Source organism: Natator depressus, chromosome 3, assembly GCF_965152275.1.
Source record: "Natator depressus isolate rNatDep1 chromosome 3, rNatDep2.hap1, whole genome shotgun sequence".
NCBI classification, from domain to species: Eukaryota; Metazoa; Chordata; order Testudines; family Cheloniidae; genus Natator; species Natator depressus.
This window is the reverse complement of record NC_134236.1, coordinates 49,067,082-49,089,062: the sequence shown is the minus strand read 5'-3', so window position 1 is coordinate 49,089,062 and position 21,981 is coordinate 49,067,082. Positions and strand designations below refer to the sequence as shown.

At 40.8% G+C, this 21,981-nt stretch overlaps 1 protein-coding gene across 16 annotated transcripts in view; it reads left to right on the top strand.

Annotated features, from left to right (window-relative positions):
- The window catches only part of DST (dystonin), a 460,168-nt gene that overhangs the window by 288,114 nt on the left and 150,073 nt on the right, over positions 1-21,981 (top strand). For 15 of the 16 annotated variants that reach the window (XM_074947855.1, XM_074947860.1, XM_074947857.1 and 12 more), the window contains 3 exons: positions 3,458-3,592; positions 11,667-11,755; positions 14,588-14,723. In XM_074947855.1, the coding sequence (XP_074803956.1) occupies positions 3,458-3,592; positions 11,667-11,755; positions 14,588-14,723 (360 nt within the window). Of the gene's footprint in view, positions 1-3,457; positions 3,593-11,666; positions 11,756-14,587; positions 14,724-15,839; positions 21,795-21,981 lie in introns of all 16 variants that reach the window. The other variant, XM_074947869.1, reaches the window with a different exon arrangement.

The window sequence follows — 21,981 nt, the reverse complement described above, 5'->3', positions numbered from 1 at the left end:
TCTGAAATGAATATTTGAGGTGTACCATTTAAAAAAATATATAGTTAATTATATTCTGTGCAGTCCATGCTAATAAAATTTCTTATTCATGATTTCTGCTGTTCACTTTCTCCATTGCATTCTTCTGGTGGTGGACTTTGGCCTGAATTATGTAAAGTGCAGATTACGTTCTCCAGCTCTATTGCTCATTGTGTCAAAAAATTCCTGTTTACAGATAGTGAAGAGCAAGCAATATGATGTGCTTGTTGAAGTTACAACATTAAAACAAGAAAATGACAAGAATCTTGGTAATGAAGACAGGATGTTTGAGGGATACCAAACGTCTGAAGGTTTAAGGGGAGAAGATTTTCCAAAGATTAGCTCTTTCTTAGAGGGCAAGGATGTGAAGAATGTTGATATGGTTCACTATGAATATTCTGCTGGGGAAGACGATCTTAAATTTCAAGGTCTCCGACATGATGTAACTGCCAGGCAGTTGGTTGAAGTTAAGCTGCTAGACAGGAGCACAGTTGAACAGCTTCATTCAGGGCAGAAGTCAATTGATGAGGTTCAGAGAAGTCTTGAAATGTTTTTAAGTAAACCTACTGCTATAGCTGGGCTGTACTTTGAATCCAGCAAAGAAATAATCTCTTTTGCTTTAGCAGCAAAGAAAAGAATAATTGAAAAAACATTAGCATTAGCATTTTTAGAAGCCCAGGCTGCCACGGGTTTCATCATTGATCCCACAACAGGTCAGAAATATTCTGTCGATGACTCAATTGTTAAAGGACTTGTAGATAATGAATTCAAAGGTAGACTACTTGAGGCAGAGAAAGCAGTTTTAGGATATTACTGTTCTGGTAAAATAATATCGGTGTATCAAGCTATTGAAGCTAGAATCCTGGAAAGACAAAAAGGTAAAAATATTCTTGAAGCCCAGGTTGCAAGTGGGGGAATTATTGACCCTGTAAGAAGTGTTCGTATTCCTCCAGATGTCGCAGTGCAGCTAGGCTTACTAAATAACACAATTTTAAAATTTTTACATGAACCGTCTAGTAATGCAAAGTGTTTTCAAAACCCAAATAATAGACAAGCCATGTACTACTATGAGTTGCTGAAAATTTGTGTGTTTGATGTAGATAGCAAATGTGTTCTGCTTCCAGTTGGGGACAGAAAAATTACTAGCCCATCAGCAGAAAAAGTTAATAAAATTTCCGTAGTAGACATCAAAACTGGAACAGAAATGACTTCATATGAGGCTTATCAAAGGGATTTAATTGATAAAAGTACATATCTTGAGCTATTAGAACGGGAATTTCAGTGGAAGGAGTCTACATGTTTTGATTCCTGTGGAAACTCTTCTCTTTTGCTAACAGATCTCAAAACTGGAATACAATTTAATATTGAAGAGTCATTAACACAGGGTACAATTGACAGAACATTAGTCAATAAATATAAGGAAGGCCTCATCACAGCTAATGAGTTTGGTGATATTTTGCTTAGCAGTTCACGACCATGTAAAGATATGAACAGCCCTATTGCAGGATACTGGCTTTCTGACACCAATGAAAGAATTACAGTTCTAAAAGCCTCACGCAAAAACTTGGTGGATAGAATTACTGCCCTAAGGTGTCTTGAAGCTCAAGCCAGTACAGGAGGCATCATTGATCCATTTACTGGGAAAAAATACAGTGTTTCAGAAGCTTTGCAAAGGGAGTTAATAGATGAAATAAGTGCTAAGCAAATTCAGCAGTGTGAGCTAGTCTTTACTGGGATCATTCATCCTGTAACAAACAAAATTATGTCAGCCATTGAAGCTATGAATGTAAATGTCCTGAACAAAGACACAGGCATTCGCTGCCTGCAGTATCAATACTTGACTGGTGGACTGATAGATCCAAAATCTCAGTGCAGGTTGTCTATGGAAGATGCTATTAAGAATGGCATTATTGATGCTATCACAGCTACAAAAATGAAAGATGACAAGTCACATGTTAAAGCCATTACATGCCCCAAAACAAAGAAGAAGTTAACATACAAAGAAGCCTTGGAAAAATCTATTTTTGATTGCCACACAGGGCTACGATTATTAGAAGCAACTGAGCCTATTAAGATAGGAATTTCTAGTCTTTATTATGCTTCGTAATAGAACAGTGATTTTGGTACTCACTTTTGAGCCAGATCCAGAGTCCATTCAATGAAAAGACTCCCATTGATCATTAGGCTGTTGGTGGGGAATTACTAATACTATTGTGTAATCATGTGAGAGTGATAACATACTATAGAAGTTAGACACAATAAAGGAATAAAGTTCATAATAGGCATGAAGTGCTTCAGTGTTTACATGATTTCATTAGGCAAAAGTCCCATTGACTTCAAAATAGGAACTGTTTTGAGTATAATATTACAATATTTCATCCAGCCATGATGGCTTCATTTAGCATTTCAAACTGCTCTTAAATCTTAAAAAAACAAGTATTTTATATTACAAAGGTATCAAAATGTGGTACAGAGATTTAGGCTTAAATCTTTGGAACACTTACGCACACGAGACTACTCACATGCATAAAGCTACTCACATATATTTAGTTTTTGCATAATTAGGTCATGCATTTGTAGTCTGGAGTGGTATTGTTTAAATTTTTCATCAACATGATTTTCCACTGATTTCAGAGGAAACTTGAATCAGTGCAATTAGTTTTTTATAAAGCTCCAGTATGTATGAGATAAGATGTATTGATATGAAATGCTTAGGTTTTTTTTAACCATTTTAAAATGTTCTTTCCTTTTTTCTTGTGATAGGTGAAAGCGTTTCAACACATTTTTAAGTACTGAAAAGTTTCCAACTACTATAAAACGCTGGTTAAAAATCATGTGCTATTTGACACAAACTACAAATTCATAATATATTTATTGTGGACAAAATAATGACACCTCTGTGATTATTTTTCAGTATATCTTGGTTCAAAGTCTATAATAACACTGTACTTCCTCTTAAATGTAATTTAGTAACCTATCCTAGTGTACTCTGACAGTGTGATACCCAGTTCTGGCTATATGCATATAAGGCTAATGCAAAGGCAGCAATTCAAAGATGCTTTAGCTTTTCTGACTACAAGCATTATTTAGATTTTAATGACTGAGTAGGGGCTGGGAGGGTTAATATGTTTCTGTACTGTCTATAAAATGGTTCGTGTGTGTGTGAATATGTATGTACTGTAGCCATTTAGAATCTGTGCAAATATCTTGGAGGAATCACCTCTATTAATGTCTTCAGTTATTTCTCATATACATATATATATTTTCATATAGGTGACAGTAATGCATAAGGTAAAATAAATAAATAAAACTACTCAAACTATAGTAGCTTTTGTGGTAATAGTGGCATTGTGAGAGGATTGAGAGTTTGTGGGTCTTGCAGTTTAATATCTCAACGGTTTAAATACATGTATTTTTTACGATGCACATTACCCCCCAGAAGTCAATGGAAGAGGAAAAGAAAGAACATGTTGAGAAAGCTGGGGATTTACTGAAATGGGTGTCAGGCATCAGCAAGACCCTCAGCAAGGGAGAAGGAGAAAAGGCTGAAAAGGCAGACTTGCCTAAGCAGCAGGTACTCAAAGATTTCTTGATAGAGCATCACTTTTTTTTTTCTCTTTGTCTGGGTTAATATGCACAAGGATTTCCATAAATATTTTTGTGATACTAGAAAGATTTAATCTCACATTTGTTTCTGAGGGAAAGATTTTACAACATTAATAAAATACATTTACAAATATGAAAACATTTAAGAGAATAAGATATTTTGGAGCACTCTTAAGAAAAAAATATAGGCTGCCCTGTGGGATGTGAAGATCCCGAAATGCGACATGTTCCAACTATAGGAGGCTGACATATCCAGAGGTAAAGTCAGGGCACAAGGTCACTAATATAGAAGGAACACAACTCTGAACCTGGGAGCTGCAGAACCAACTGGGTATACAGCTTATATAAATGATCTCTGCCTTCTGCACAATGTACATTCAATTCTGGGTCTGTTTCCTCATCTTGCAGGAGTTACTACAGTGCTAGTAATACCCACGCTACCTCCAGTAAAGAAGAAATGGGAGTGGGGAAGGGATGGGATCCCAGACCAGTTTTCATTTTCTTAAAAAATAAAAATATTTTGAGTTGGAATAGGTGAGGGCTACTCTCATCCATTGAGCATTGGAGGCAGTACATGAGTCTTCAGTTGAAGGTGGCTTCTTTTCTGCCTCCCACAAGAGTGCTATTTTAGGGAAAGGCGATACAGAGTGGGTCTGCTGGGATCCTTTCCTATCCCACACTGCGCTCTTTGAGTGAGACTTTGATGGTCAGATTGCCTCACTTATTTGCATTTTTTCCTTTGCTTGACTGTCAGTTAGCAAAGGAAGAACCCATTAACATGTTAAGACACCAGGGGGAGACAATGAGTAATATTTCAAAGCTTTTCTGATTGTCTGTCTAGGACTTGACCAGTGGGACGGGGACACATCTGAGTGGCTACATAAGGGTCAATGTTTGTATTGTGTGTAGCTGGTTCTTTTTCGAGTAGTGTCCCTGTGGGTGCTCCATTTCAAGGTGTATCCATACCTGTGCACGCTGGATCAGAGATTTTTCATCAGCAATGTCCGCGGATCCATACTTCCATCCTAGACATCCTGTCCTCCAGTATGAGGGCATATAGTGAGAGGTGGAACTGCTGCCACTCCAGTTCTCTCAACTGCGTGCGGCTTGAGATGACCATTGCGGTGTCCTCCAGCTAGCCTAGTGCCTTGCTATACCTCTCACTAACATTTCTGTATTTTCTAAGTATTTTTTCTTTTTTTTTATTTAGCACAATTTTCACTTAACAAAAGGGACAGGGGTTCCACTTCCCTTTTTTTGGCCTGAATTGTGCTTTTGTTTTTCTCAGGCCTTTGATCCACGGTCTTAAGTGCACGCTGTGCCCAAGAACTCAGGCTTTGAACCCTGCCATACCTGCCATAGGTCTTTCCAAGGCAGCATTGGACATTAAAGCTGGCTTGAGTTGTCTCACATCCCCTCCAAATTCAAGATCTACTCAGGGTATAAGAACAGGTCTAATACATTGATGGGGGACAGGCTCAAACTCTTGTTAATGGAACACTCACTGACACCAACAGGATCTGAGTCACCCCCCTGTACACTAGATCCTCAGAGCTGTGGTGACCATCTCCATTGCGATGGTAAGCAAAGACCCAGGGTGCCCTTCAGAACCATCTTAACCATCAAAGAAGAGAAGGGTTCCTTCCCCAGAACAGGAAACGAGAAAGGGAAAGTCTCAGGAGACCTTGCATCTCATTATGCATACTGCTGAGGCTCCCATCCCCTCTGCTATTGAGATCATGGCACTGGCTAAGAAGACCATGCCGCATACCAAGAAACTGTCTGGTAAACTCTGTTAAGCAGTACCTACATTGGCACTGAACTCTACGGCTTCAATAGATAAGGACTCCAGAGCCAGGCTGAAATCATCTATACCATTTCCAGCAACCAGGCGTAAAAGACGTACTGATTGTACTTCAGCACCATCTATGGTACCTCCAGATAGTCTGACTCCCGATATTTCCTACTCAGAGTTCCTGGTACTGTCCAGTCTTTTGACTAATGTGGAGCTTCAGATCCTGGAGCACCTGAGTCACCATTGCTGAGGAATACGGAGAGACACTCCGCACCAATACCGTCTCACCTGCCAGAGCCTACTTACCCTCTCCTACCATTTTCAATGATGTATTGGCCCCCAGTCCCTGATAAACTCTTTGAGGGTACACAGACACATTTTCAGCCAATCCCAACTCAGCACCATCTGGTATCTTCCTATCAACAGTCTCTGATACCCATGCATTTACAGGACCCCTTTGGGGCCCTGGTGCCAACTTAGCCACTGGTATTGACACCATTTGTCCCTCCAATTGGCACAGGACATGATTCCTCATTAGATTCTGAAGTATCTATACAGGATTTCCCTTTTCAACCTCCTTCACTCGGGGTACACTCTAGCAAGGAATACACCCAACCCTAGCAAGGATAACAATGGGGTCTTGCCCCAGTCCCTTACACCCCACCAAGGTGGGTGTATTGGAACCTCTAGGCCCCTTATGGTGATTAGTTTTACAGGGTACCATCTCATAAAAGGATACATCAAGAGCAACAAATGCCGCACTCTGGTGCCTCCACACAGCAGAATCATACAAAGGACAAGAGCTGTGGAGGATGAAACATTAGCTTCCCACAAATCCTCCTCATCACCAAATGAAGCTGTCATGCCTCCCTCACCATCTTATGCTGATGATTTCAAGGCCTTTCTGGACCTTATGAAGTGTATAGAGGAGATCCTATATATCCCATTGAAGGAGAAAGAACCCCAATACTCCTTGTTGGACATCCTTCATACATCTTGTCTGAGCAAAATCACCCTGCCCATTATTGATGCTCTGTTGGCCTGGGCACGTACGTTGTGGCAAACCCCAGCTACTGCACTACCTATGTGTAAATGGTTGGACAAAAAGTATTACATCCCACCCAAAGGATCAAAATATTTCTTTTCCTATTCTGCACCCAACTCTCTGCTCATGGAAGCAGTCAACGAATGGAATAGACAACATCGATTCCATTCTACACCTTCTGATAAAAAGCAAAGAGGATTGGACCTTCTGGCATGGAAAAACTTACTCCTCTGCCATGCCACAGTTCAGAGTAGCCAATTACCAAACCCTGCTGATGAAACACAATTTTACAAACTATTCCAAATTTTCACCCTTTGTTGAACACTCGCCCCAGGATCAGAGGGAACAAGTTCAAACTCTCGTAGCAGATGGCCAGACAATTGCCAGGACATCTCTTCAGCCCTGACTAAATGCCCCCAACACACAGCTGCTTGCTCCATGGCTGCAGCAGTAATCAGGTACAGAGCTTTTTGTCTGCAATCCTCTGTGAGGTACAAAACATGATTGATGGTCCCACCCTTCAAGAGACCCAAGTTATTCAGCAATGCCATGGATGGGTCACTTCACTTTCTTAAGGATTCTGGGTGAAGCTACAATCTCTGGGCATGTTTACACTTATGGCAAAGAAAAAGTACAGCAGGCCACAGACAGCTCAACGATCTCACTCAGTCCACTACCAGCTCATGAGAACAGCCGAGCCCTTCAGGAAGAAGCCCAGGTTCTAATAGAAAGGACTGCCCTGTACTGCAACCTTCCAACTGGCCACATCTTTGAATGACCATTTTGACGCACTGATGAAGGGTCACAAACTCTTTCCTGTTCCAGATTTTATGCTTCACATATCCCCCCTCCACCCTGGTGGGGCCTCTCTCTCTCTCTCTCTCTCTCATTCCCTACCTTCCTGAGAGCTCATCATCTAGGAGAGATGGATCTTGGAAGTGATATTTACAGATTACTCCATCCGGTTCAGCTTACTTCTACCTCCTCGCCTCCTTCTCTCTGCAGGGACCGCTCTCATGAGAATCTCTTGAGGCAGCAGGTGCAGTCCCTGTTAGCACTGGGGGCAATCAAACCTGTGCCACCTGACTAAGTCAGGAAAGGATTTTATTACATATATTTCCTGGTTCCAAAGAAAAATGTGGGATGGCAACCAGTTCAGGACAGTAAACAGCTTTGTCCACACTTAACAGTTCAGAATGGTAGCAAAAATTAGCAGTGATCAACAGGAGCAATAATTCTCGCTCTGGACCTAGGAGATTGGTTTGCTGTCCTCGACCTTCAGGGCACTTATTTCCATATAGCTATGCCTCCTTCACACAAATGTTACCTATGTTTTATGATGCACAGAGACCATTACCACTATTGAGTTGTACCTTTTAGCCTTTGCACTGCTCAAATGGTCTTTATCAAAGTTCTGTTGGCTGCCACATCCCATCTTCGTCAGATGGAAATAATCATTTTCTCCTACCTGGATGATAGGCTCCCGAAAAGCTGGTCATTTCTCGAAGCACAGACAGCAACCAGAAGATTTTGTCTCTGTTCCACTCACTGGGCCGTCGCTTCAGTGTGGAAAAGTCTACTATCACTCCCACCCAATGAACAGATTTCATCAGAGCTACTCTGGACTCCTCTACAGCCAGAGCATTCTTGCCCAAGGGTGAGAGGAAGAACTCTTGCTTTTTACCTAGACAGGACTAGGTCCATTAGGGCTTCACCCAGACTTTTTATCTCTAGTGCAGGGTGCATGAAAGGACAGGCGACTTGCACTCAGATGGGTTGCATGATGCATTTTAACCTGGTACAAAGTCTCAAGGGTTCACCCACCTCCAAGAGTTATTGCTTACTTCACCAGGGTTCAATCTACCTCTCTTTCCCAGCTGAGAAATAAACCTGTCCCAGAGATCTGCAGAGAAGGCACCTGATCTTTGATATACACGGTCTCCCAGTTCTACTGTCTTGTGACTGTTTCCAGAGCTGATGTGGCTTTTGGTGACACTGTTCTACAATCTGGGTCGAAACCACCTTCTCAACACTCTTCTCTATGATGGAAGTACTGCTCGGAAGTCTCCTGATCTGGAACACCCATAGGGACATCACTCGAAGAAAGAGAGGGTACTCAACTTATGCAGTAACTGGAATTGTTTGAGATGTGTGTCCCTGTGGGTGCTCCATTGCTGCCCTCCTTCCCCTCTGTCTCAAAGTCTCTCATGGGACTTTCTTGGTTGAAAAAGAACTGGAGTGGTGGCAGATGCACCCCTCCCTATATACCCTTGTACCAGATCATGAGAGCATCTAATGCGCAGGTGCGGACACTGCTGACAAAATACCTCCAATCCAGAGTGCACAGGGATGCACATATCCTGATGTGGAGCACTCATAGAGGGACACATCTTGAAGAACTCCAGTTACAATACAAGGTGAGTCATCTCTCCTTCAGAAGGAGAAGTGCACTTTAAAATAGAGAGTGATCTGTGCAGCCCTTTGGTGTTCATGGAAGCAATCCTGGGCTGGGCCTGGCCCTTTATGAGTCAGGTGACTACCATTTTGAAAAATCACAATTTGCTAAAAATTTCCACACCGTAGTTAGAGACCTTATTTTAACCCATTCATAGATTAGGAAACCACTCTTGTACTTCAGGTAGCACTCTTAGATAACTGTTGGCAAATATTGGCTATTTAATGGCAACCAATGTATTTTCATGTCTTTCATATAGGGAAAAAAAGGGAGGGAGCAAACCTGGGGTCTGTTCTGTAGACCATTTTAACTACACCAGCTCTCTCCTATGCCCTCCCCTCCTTCTACTCACTTTTCAGAAATAACATGTACACTTTAAAGTTAAGAGGTTCCTACTTTTCTTGCTGGCCTGCATATCTGCTTCTCTCCATCCATTATATTCTGAAGGAGAGTCTCTTACAGCTGAAATGCTAATCAGTACACAAGAAGAGATTGATAAGTGGGTAGTAGGAACAGTGGAAAAATTATAAATATTATTGTTGGCAACCAACCCTAACTTTTAAAGGAAACCAAGATGGTGAAGAAATGCATGGTTCTTGCCATATGCTTTCTTCTCAACATGGCAGTGAGTAGCTTGGACTCTGTCCAGATTAGAATCAACATTATGCTGACATGGTTTCCTGGAGTAGTGTAGATAATGATAATTCATTATAAACCTGTTATTGCTAGTTTGTAAGCTACCGTGTTATATATTATATTAATATTATAACATGGTTGTAAGAAAACAAGAATCTCTCTCCACTCTGGTCAGAGACACTGTGCTACACAACCTTTTGTCTGTTCTTAGTGTTAAGAGACCTGATATATTTTTTGACTTGCTTCATTATCAATTGCCACATTGATAATGTTCATAAAGTCAGACATAAAAATAGAGCACCTGGTCATCTGTACTGGGGTGTAGTGTAAGAAATATAGGGTGAAATCTCCTTAGTCAGCACCCTAAAAAGCTTCACTCCCATTTAATTGTAAAATTTCCAGGGGGGGAGGGAGGGAAGCAATAGTTTTTTAATATATTTAGCTACCAGGTTGCTCGCTAGCCTCTGGAATGGGCCTTTGTTTCAGACATTTATTTAGTGCAGTTAATGGGTGTAACGTGGTTTATGTGAATATAAATTTCCAGTTGTGAAGTCCCTTGTTCACTGCATGCCGCTTCCCTGCTCTCTTGGGGCTGACCTGGCTGGATGTCGTATGAGCAGCCTCAGGGTCATATGAATGTTTTATGACTTAGTTTAGTTTATTTAATTATCCTTTTAGATCAGAAAACACATAACAAACCAACATCAAACATAAAGCTTTGGCACTGTCCTTATTGTCAAGCTCACAAAGCTGTTCATGTAGGATATGCCGACCATGTAGTACAGATTCACAGATTTGTTTGTGTAGGACCAATGCTAGGGGCTTGTCGACACTATTGGCTGGATCGACAGGCATCGATCAATCCAATTGGGTTGATTTATTGTGTCTAGTATAGACACGATAAATTGATCACTCTAGCATTGATTCTGGTACTCCACCTCAACAAGAAGCGCAAGGGAAATCGACAGGAGAGCATCTCCCACCAATACACCGCAGTGAAGACACTGTGGTAAGTAGATCTAAGTACGTTGACTTCAGCTACGTTATTTACGTAGCTGAAGTTGTGTAACTTAGATCGATTCCCCCAACCCACCCCACCCCGGATAGTGTAGACCAGCCCTAAGTGTTACTACGGTTTCATAGTCCCAGTTTAGTTTTTACTATTTGGTCTACGAAGTATCAGTTTGTAAAGCAGTGAGCTTAATGGGTGGGATTTTCAAAAGCACTCAGTGTTGGCATATCCTCCGTTCCCATTGAAGTCAACAGTAAAAGTCATTGGCAGAATAAAACCAATGCTGAGCGTGTTAGTAAATCCCAATCCACATTAATAACTACAATTTTGGGGTCTATTGTGACCTGTAAGCCATAGCTTGTAGTTGTGGCGGTTACAGAGATGCACTATCCTGGGGATATTATGCATGTAGAAGGCATAATGTCCCTTCAAGCACTGAGGGAGCGCACACACAGCATCAGCCACTGCTACACTTCGTAACAAGGTGAAGCATGCAATCCCATGCCAGCTCAGCTCCACGGGCTCATGTGGAAGGGAACTGGGGGCTGTTGCCCTGCCCCACCCTATCCCCTTTGGGTTTTTCATAGTTGGAGCCGGTGCTAGATTCCTCTTTGTCATAGCCATGATATTCAGGACACAATCTGTGACTTTCAGGTATTTTTTCTGAAGTCATGATCTTTGTCATCTCGGTCAGCAAGCTACTGAACAAGACTCTTTCATGAAGTCTGCATAAGGTTGGCTTTCCATACGTCAGGTGTAGGCGAATACAGTTTTAAATAATTAGTTAAATGCTATTATATGCTTTTAAATAAATATTGTAAAATAAAGGATATTTGGTTTCCCTAGTAATTGTCCATGACAAAGAGCTTAATTCTAGACAAAAAGATTTGTGCTGTGGGTTTCCACTTTTAAAAATGACAGTATTTTTGCCATGACAAACAACTAGCCTTATCTAGGCCTAGTCCACCCAGAAATGCTCAAAGTTTGCCCAGCATGGCTGGGTCAAAGTAATGGAGTTGTGTGTGTTGGCTACTTTTCTATTCTCTCTTTTCAGCCATATGCACTGTGGAGAACTGAATTTTGGTTGTATATTTTTCAGATTTCCGCTGATGAAATAGCAACCAGGAAAGAACAAATATCTGAGGCTTTGCAGACTACACAGTCATTTTTGGCTAAACACAGTGAAAAGTATGTTAAATTTTGTCACAGCATTTTGTTAATATAACTGTAACTGAATTAGTGCATCATATTTGCTTATAAGGAACAGACTGATATTCTCATCTTACAGTTACAGTGGGTAATATTTTATTTGTTCTTTTTGTTTAGTTTAAATGTAATTGTGAAGAGAACTTGATTAGGTGTATAAAAGATTGTACAATTGTTCAATTCAGATGGAAGTAGGGGGCTCAAAGCATTAAAGGTGTCTGTCCAATTATTAAACAGTGTTAAACAAGGTTCAAGGTTTGGTATATAGAGACCCCAGTCTACTTAGTACCATGGCAAACACATCGTTAAAATCCGTTTAAACTTTTATTAGAGATACAGATAGAAAACGAAGCTTCTGTCTCTGATGTTGACTCTTACTTGCAGCCTAACTGCCGGAAAAACACAGGCACAGCACAGGGTCATATCAGCCTCTCCCAAGACCTGGCAAACTTGTACCAGCATTGGGCTGTTTAGGGCATTTCTTTTAGCTTCCTCTTTCTGGTAACAGGCTTTCAGCAGTGTTTCAAAATATGCAGCCTTAGTGGCTACGCCAGACTCTTATTATACAGAAGGCAAAAGGAAGGAGATAAGAAAGAGAAGAAATAAGGTGGGGAAGGAAAAGGACACAGGGGGCAAGAGGGGTATGAGTAACAAAAGTCTCACATCCTAGATGGTGTTTCAGGATTTAGCTGTAGCCGGTGGAATGGGAGTGTCATCTGGCTCCCTCTCTGTGGCCTGGTCTGTCAGGACATTTTTCAGGATGGGATGAAGAAGGTCCAGGGTCCCAGGAGACTGTGGGGGTGGCAGCCATGATGGTGAAGCTCTCTCCAGTAGCCAATTTTTCTCCCTAAAGTCTCTTTTTGAGGATTGCAAAAGGGGCGCAACGGGGGGAATAGCTCACCCTCTCGTTATTTTGTCTACCTATTAGGAATAATTTCTGACACACTGATTTGGGTTTATTGGTTTCTGGGTTCCTCACTTTTCTTATCTACGAGGCATGATTTTAACACAGTCCTTGCATTATATCAGTAGGCATTTTGTTTTAGTCTTTCTGAATTGTTTTTGTACCTTTTCCCATTTCCTATTAATATTTGTTGTTATAGGTTATTGTGACATTTCATGAACTTTCTCACAGTTTTTCCAGTTGAGCCCATAATTGAGGTAAATTTGGAAGCCCAATTTTCACAACAGCTCCCTGGATTAGGTGACACAACACATGACAATACTTTTATATTTATACAGCACCTTTCATTTGAAGGATCTCAAAACACTTTAGAATATTAACCAACTAACATATAAGTTATATAGAGAAGGTTTGTTTCATCCATCAGGGAAATTAGTAGATGTAATATACTTGGATTTTAGTAAAGCATTTCCCATGGTTCTCATGAGTGCTTGCTATCAAAATGAATTCACATTGGCTTGGCTGATGATCAGTAAACAGTCAGAGGCATGGAAAACTGGCTGACAGACCATAAACAATAGAACTGAGGGAATAATTCACTAAAAGCATTTTTCAGTTAATTTTGCCTCATTTTCTGATCACAGATTGACTTGCAGTTGACTTAAATGTATTAATTATTCAGCTGTATCTGATGAATTTTTTCATACAACTTTTTTATCATATGTCTTAATATTGGCCCAAAAACACAAGTCAGATTTTGTTCTCATTTCTAAAATAATTATAGTATCTAGCACTTTTCATCAATAGATCTCAATGCACTTTGCAAAGGAGGTCACTATCATCACCCCCATGTTACAGATGGGGAAACTGAGGTACAGGGAAGTGAGGTGACTTGTTCACATTCACCCGGCAAGCCAGTAGCTAAGCCAGAAATAAAACCCAGGTCTTCTAAGAACAAGTTCACCATTTGACTTGCTAGATCAGAGGTGGGCAAACTATGGCCCGTGGGCCACATCCGACATGCGGGACCGTCCTGCCTGGCTCCTGAGCTCCTGGTCCGGGAGGCTGCCCTTCCTCCCCCGCAGCCACGCCGCCGCGTGGTGCAATTCTCTGGGTGGCAGGGTTGCAGAGCCCGGCCTGACCCGGTGCTCTGTGCTGCGTGGTGTGGCACGGCTGCCTGTCCTGGTGCAGCTGCGCTGCCAGCCACCGGTGCTCCAGGCAGCGCGGTAAGAGGGCAGAGACCGGGGGCGGTGTTGGATAGAAGGCATGGGAGTTTGGGGGGTGGTCAGGGGCGTGGATAGGGGTTGGGGCGGTCAGAGGGCGGGGAACGGGGGTTGAATGGGGGCAGGGGTCCTGGGCAGGGCAGTCAGGAAGGAGAGGAGGGGTTGAATGGGGTGGTGGGGGGCAGTTAGGGGCGAGGGGTCCAGGAGAAGGGGTGGTTGGATGGGGCAAGGGTCCCGGGGGGCTGCCAGGAAGGAGGGGGGGTGGGGCAGCGGGGGGCAGTTAGGGGCAGGGGTCTGGGGGTGGTCAGGGGACCGAGAGCAGGGGATGGGTGGGTGGGTGGTGCAGGGTCCCTGTGGGGCCGTGAGGGAATGGGGGGGTTGGATGGGGCAGGAGTCCCAGGGGGGCCATCAGGGGGCGAGAAGCAGGGGGGTCGGATAGGGGGCGGGGGTCTGGGTCATGCCTGGCTGTTTAGGGAGGCACAGCCTCCCCTAACCGGCCCTCCATACAATTTCAGAAACCCGATGCGGCTCTCAGGCCAAAAAGTTTGCCCACCCCTGTGCTAGATCATTCTGCCCCCTGAACACACATACACAGAACTCACAACCAACAGAAAAAGCAGAACTTGTCATCGACTGAAGTTTTCAAATCTGATAATAATTGTTGTATCTATTTTTTTTTTTTGGTAGAATGACAGATGGAGAGAGAAATGAAATGGAAAAACAAGTGAAATCCCTACAAGAAGGTTATAACCTATTATCTAATGAAGCTTTGAAACAACTACAGGGGGCACAAAATTTAGGGGATGAAAAGATGGAGGAAAAGGTAATAGCACAGAAAATGTTATTGTGTTTCTAGCTGTAGTACATTATTCTTTTGAGATTTACTGCATGGTTGTGGAGCAATATATTAACAATGAAAGGAGAAACTGTATTTGATTGTACGTATCAATAAGCTGAAACCTGAATCAAATGACTGCAGTTTCTATATATTTGTATAATATATGTAGTTTTACATGTGCATATGAACATTCTGTTCATCAGAACTTGCGTGAAGAGTCTTAATACCATGTGCCTTGCATGAATAAAGATAAACAAATCATCCATCTCTTAACTCTTCTCTTTAATAGCCATCCTCTGATTGCTAGATAAGTTTGTGTGCTGCAAAAATATGACACCATAAAATAATATGGGTTAATCTCTGCCGTGTACTCCCCCAGAGATATCCCAGAAGATATACAGTGTTCCAGATTTTCCTTAAATTCCAATTGGGTATATGGTTGGGACCACATACAGTAACTAGTTATGAGGTACCACAAGTACATTTTTTATAAACCAATCTAAATCTCGAATATGGAATTATATCAAAAAGGTATTGTAAATGTATGTGTGCATATACAAGTAGAAGCAATGTCTTGTATAATTATTTTAAAATAATGTTGCCAACCTGATTACATGCTTTCCATGCAAACTAGTTGAAGTATTTGGGTTCTATAATATCCAATTCCATATGTTTGGGTGTCTGCGCAAAAGTGCTGTATGCTGTAAACATGAGTAGCATGGTCATTTTGTATCACATACTATTTTTGAATCTTCTAACCTTTCACAGACACGTAGAGCATGACAGATTGCCTTCCAGGTATATGTCTTATTGTTCACTATATAATCATCTATTCTGCTGCCTTCCACTAACCCTATTTATGTATGCAGAGCATAGGTTTTCAATTCACAGATGCATGTTGATTTTAAATCTTTTATTACATCGTGTGCTGTTGAATCACTGACATAGATCACTTGTGCATTTGAGCTGCTAATACTCACAGCATTGTCCCAGTCCTGGTAAGTATATGATTTTGTGTTTAATATGTATTCAAAAGCAAAAAAAAGTTTAATATGTACAATTATAAAATGACTTAAAATCATTCTTTATATTCTTTTTTAGGTGGATAAAGTTATTGCTGGTATCATTGATCAAACAACTGGAGAAGTCCTTTCGATCTTTCAGTCTGTTTTAAAAGGTCTAATTGACTCTGATACTGGCATTAGATTGCTTGAGAATCAGCTGATTTTATCTGGGCTAATTTCACCAGAGTTAGGAATATGTTTTGATCTTGAAGAAGCAAAAGTCCATGAACTTATTGATGAACAAACTCTACTGCAACTACAGGAATTAAATAATGCTAAGAAAATTATTTCAGAGTCATCATTCACAAATCTTCCAGCTGTAGCTGCTTTAGAACAAGGTATAATTCCAGAGACTCTTGCCATTAAAATTCTTGAGATTCAGCTTTCCAAAGGATATCTAGTTATGCCAGCTACAGGGGAGCAACTCACTTTGCACAAAGCTTTCCAGAGGAACTTGGTTTCTGCATCTTTATTTTCAAAGCTATTGGAAAGGCAAGACACATGCAAAGATCTCCTAGACCCCAACACTGCAGAAAAGGTTTCCCTGGAGGAGATGGTTCAAAGAAGCATAATAAGTGAAGAAACAGGGTTAAGACTTCTACCTGTAAGACCACAAGAAAGAGGTAGAATAACACTAAAATGTGGAAGGAAGTTAAGTATTTTGAGAGCAGCCCATGAAGGTCTCATAGACCGTGAAACCATGTTCAGGTTGCTGGGGGCTCAACTACTGTCTGGAGGTATAATCGAACCAGACTCAGGGCGTAGAATGTCTGTGGAAGAAGCCATGAGACAAGAGTTGATTGATCAGGACACTGCTTGTGGTATTCTGACTCATCAGATTCAGACTGGTGGGATACTATGTCCAAATTCATCCAAACGTTTAACTGTAGATGAAGCCATACAGTGCAGCTTAATTTCATCTAGCAGTGCACTCTTGGTACTAGAAGCACAGAGAGGCTTCATTGGCCTCATTTGGCCTCATTCTGGTGAAATATTCCCCATATCTACTTCTTTACATCAAGGGATGATAACAAATGAACTGGCAAGCAAAATACTAAATGGCAGGCAAAAAATAGCTGCAATTTATATTCCAGAAACCTGTGAGGTACTCAGTCTGGATAATGCTGCACAGTTAGGGGTAATAGATGGTAATACTGTATCTGTTTTGAACAATGTAATTTTACCTGATAAAATGCCTAACATGGAGGATTTAGAGTCCTCTTGTAAAAATGCTGCAAGATGGTTATCATCTTATGAATTCCAGCCATCTGCATTTCATGACTACAGACAGGAACAAGAAGTTTCAGGTACAGAAGAGCCCATGCCTCATAGTGTAGAGCAAACTAAAAAATTATTCATGTCTTATCTGATGATAAATAGTTATATGGATGCAAACACAGGGCAAAGACTTTTGTTATATGATGAAGACCTGGATGAAGCTGTCAGCATGTTGTTGGAAGGTGATGATTCTGTGTCCAGTACTGATGTGACTAAAGGAGGATTTAGTAACACATATGTAAAGTCAAAAAGAACTGATCTGAAACAACCTGACAATGTCATGTTTAATAATGTCACAAGCAATGTCCTGCATGAGTATACAGGTGTACAGAATACTTTTACTGACAGCAACTTAAAACAACCTGAAGAAGATACTCAGAATAATAAATGTTCAGAGAGAAATGATTTTCACAGTACAGCAAATGTCTTTAATGCTAATGGTTTTGAACAGTCAGAATGTACATTGAATTCTTCGTTGTCTAAACCTGAAGCAGAAACTGGAAATATAGTGGGTAGTACTCAAAACCCTGAGAAAGAGAATGCATTCAAAAGTTTTCAAGGATATCCTGAACGAACACAGATGGAACAGTGTGAGCATGTGTATCAGCAAGCAAACTCTGGAAGTGTAGAAAGGCATCTTCCAAAATACTCACAAGGATACTCACACCTTATTTCAGGAATAGATCAAGACAAACCCAGCATGCCTGATGGAAGAGAGAGCCTGGGTAGGGAAAGCAGGACTTTTAAAACTTTAGAAAATCCCTTGGGTGTAGATGATTTGTCTGTTAATTGTGAAGTCAGTGCAGTTCAAGAAAACAATCCAAAGAGTGGCCCTCACATTTTGCAATCTGATGATGAGAGTACGTTAACTGATAAAGATATGAAAAAAATTGATTTTCAGAGATGTCTCAATTCATTCAGCCACACAGATATTGAAAACAGATTTCTAGGAGAACTTTCTGGTAAAGTATTAGTGAGTCAAAATGTTTGTAGTGAACATAAGCATGGCATACCACAGTCTAAAGAGAATGAGTATGGCAGGCCATCCCTTGGGGACTGTACCAATATGTCAGGTGGACCACTCCTGGAAGACAATAGTGATGTGCATTACAGGCCTCTGTTGAAAAAGAGTACTGATACATGTGTCAGGTCACCACTGGGAGACAGTACCGGCATGCAGGGTGGGCCCCCCATTGAGGACACTAGCGATGTTCATCGTAGGGCTCTGCTGGATGACACTGCTGATACACCTAGGGGGCCATTGCTGGGAGACAGTACCAGCATGCATGGCAGGCCACTTCTGGGAAACAGTATCAGTCAGCACAGTGGGCTACTCCTAGGGGACAGTGATGCTCTATATGGCAGGTTACTACTGGGAGATAATAGTTATAAACCTGGTGGTTTGCTGCTGGGAGAGAGTGACGGCACTCCACAGTGTGAAAATGACTGTTTGCATCATGAAGATGAAGATGAAGCCTACTACACTCCTCAGGTTGATGATGAAGATGATGATGCCTACGACACTCCTCAGGTTGATGATGAAGATGACGATGCCTACGACACTCCTCAGGTTGATGGGGAAGATTCTTACGACTCTCCTCAGATTGATGATGATGATTACGATACCTCTCAGCTTGAAGATGATGATACCCCAGAGCCTGACAACATACCCTTAGGTGTCCAAGAAAGAGACGGGCTACTAAATGTGAGGGAAGAACTAAACACTTTTCAAGATGTGAGTAACACTGGAGATAGTGTCCTGTGCATTAGTGAACTAAATCAGACAGATTCCTTTGATATGATAAATATGGCTTCAGGAAGTGCCGGAATGTTGGAAGCCATCTCTGAAGAGGAGACAGAAAGCCTAGGAAAGGTGAAAGATAAGGAGCAGACACTACCAATCATGAGAGAGTGTGAAGAAAGTGAGGAGAGCGGCTTTAATCCCTTATTGAGATTGCATGAAGCTGAAGTGCAACGAGACCGATATGAGGAATGTGAAACGCAAACAAAAAGTGACTCTAATGAGGATGAGCATGAAGGAATTCAGGAGGAGGAGGAGGAAAATTATGATTATATGGATTATGAAAGTGATAGTTATGGAACTGATGACGACAACGATGATGACGATGATGATGATGATGAAGAAGAAGAAGGAATAATGGATATTTATTACTCACAGTGTCAGGATAAAAACGTTGGTGTCCAGCTGTTCGCTTCTTCCAAAGAAATGGAAGATAGTGATGAATGTAATCAGAATATTGATGCCTTGGATGGTTATCTTCTTTTAAAACACATGGCAGGTGATAATATTTCGCAGTTAGATTTCAACAGTCAAAAAAGTAACCTATCCTCTGAAAAATCCAATTTAAAAAAATATAAAAATATATCTGATGTTTCTGAAGAAGGATATCTGAATCTTACAGATAAAACCAAAGAGGAAGGTCAGCAAGAAACTGAAAGTGCTTCTGAGGATTTGGTAGAAAGCAAACATATGTTAGAAGATATCACTGAAAATATCCAATCTGAAAGCATCATTGGCACTGAATGGATGTTATCTAACAGTGAAGAAAGTAACCTCACACAGCATATGACTCTAACACCTGATGGCATGAATGATACCATGGCAATAAACCAGGCAATCATTCAGGAGGGATGTGTGTGTGCATCCCTGTCTACTATTGCTAAGCAAGCTGCTGCCGCAAACATTCAGACTCAAATAGACTTCCTCCCTTCAGAAGATCTGTTACCAGTTCATATCATAATGAAAAAAGAGAACAATATATCTGTGCCATGTTCAAATTATAAGCAAAGACAGAACACAGAGGAAGACATATTCATGAAGCACATGTCAAATAATGTGACTGGCATAGAACTGCTTAAGGTAAATTCATCCCAAATGGATAATAAAGTAGTCAGACATGTGCCTTATGTAAATGACAGTGATGGTCTAGGTTCTCTCACTGACTTAGTACACCCAGTCACAAATAAAGAACTTGGTCAAATAGAAAAAGGTATTGAAATCCCTAAACAAAATATAAACATGGTGACTATTATAAAGGAAAGTCATATCCAGGAATTAAGTAAAAGTCCTATTCATATGGAAAGCCTTGGAGAAATATTTGATGGAGCTATTAAAACAGGTTGTGAAATTGTTGTTTCAAATGAAGAAAAAGTAAGTGTTAGACAAGCCTCGAGTGATGCTAAATCAGGACATTACAGTGACTTTGATACAGTGAAATCAGATGAATTTATGGAAGAGTTTGACCTTTCTGCTTATTTAAAACAATGTGCAAAAGGCATAAAAGCAAAAGATATTTCAGAACTGAATAAGGCTGATTCTCGTTACCTTAAGGAAGGTGAAACTGACGAACATTGTATACAGAATGGAAAAGAGTTAGTGATACCTGACTATATTATTGATATGGGAGCAGGGCATCCAAACGAATTAAACTCTAATGCTCAATCCTCCCCTTTAACAGTTACAGTAAAATCAAAGGGAATAAATGTTACCAAGGAAAATGAGGCTATCATCTGTCAAGAAACTGATAAAGTTCTTAAAGACACTTCAGAAAATGACATGATATTTAGTCATGAATTTGCCTTTAAGAAAGCTGACACAGAAGGAAGTACTGAGAATGTCCAGAAGTCAGAGGACAGGGCTGAAACCAGACATTCTGGGAACCATAGAGGGGCAGCAGACTTTTCTTCTAGATCTTTGGGTAACAAAGGTGATAGATTGGATAATATTGTGCAGAAGAAATGTGAAACACTGGTTTGTTACAATGGAGTAAAAAACATTACGGAACAGAATGCTTTAACCAACAAGACCGATTTAATTGAAAGTGGTGTCAGGAAAGAAAAGCCTGTAGAATCATTTCACAAAGAAGTGATGCTCCCCAAAGACTTGCAGATAGAGGAGGGTATATCACATTCTCCTGAAGTATCTGACACGCTAATTGAAGATTTAAAGAATATTTTAAAAAAGAAATTGAAAGATGGCCATGTTTTCTGCAAGCAGGAAGGTGAACCTTTAAATTACTCTGACACAAAAGTTTTAATGCAAAATTTACTTAAAATGATTAGTCACACACACTTGGAGAATGAGACTTCCAGTGAGTCAAATATCAAGCAAACATGTGATGACATTAGCGCTACACTTATGGCTATCCCTTCCTGCATAGATCAAAAGGACTATGATAATCTTCAATTAACTTGGCCTGATAACAGGAGTCCTGACCTCCTCCTTGATATACTGAAGCAAAGCCACTGCAACCAAAAGACTGATAATCCATATGAAACAACAAGTGAAGAAGCCCGGAATGAAAGAGACCAAGAGGTAAAAGCTACAGCTCCCAAACTTATTACTTCTCAACTTGAACAAATCTTCCAAATCCCACCTGGAGATGAAAGTTCATACAGATTGGAGGAATCGATGAGTGATTTGGCAAAAGACTTGTTTACCATCTCACAGGCTGCTGATATCCCCACAGAGGATGAGTGTGTAGGCAAAGCAGAGGAGCTGGGTACTCTTTTCTCAACAGAACTAACAGAATTTGGATCAGAAACTCTCAGAGGGAATTCACTGGTTCACAGCACAGCTGTTATTTTGAAGAATAACCAGCAGCCTGAGAAGTCAGACAGTCCATCCAAAAGCTTTTCTGAGGATGTTCTGCAAATGAAAGAAGCTGCCCCAGAAGACAACCCAGTAGGCGTGGTAAGTAACAACTGGCACAGTTACACATTTTATCTTAAAGGAGTTGCATGCATCCTTTTAAATATTGGAGATCATTATTAAACCAAAACAAAACCAAAAAAACAAACAAAAACACACCCACATATCAAACACTCCAATTGTAAATTTAAAACAAATTGTAATGAAAACAAATGTTATGTTTCTCTAT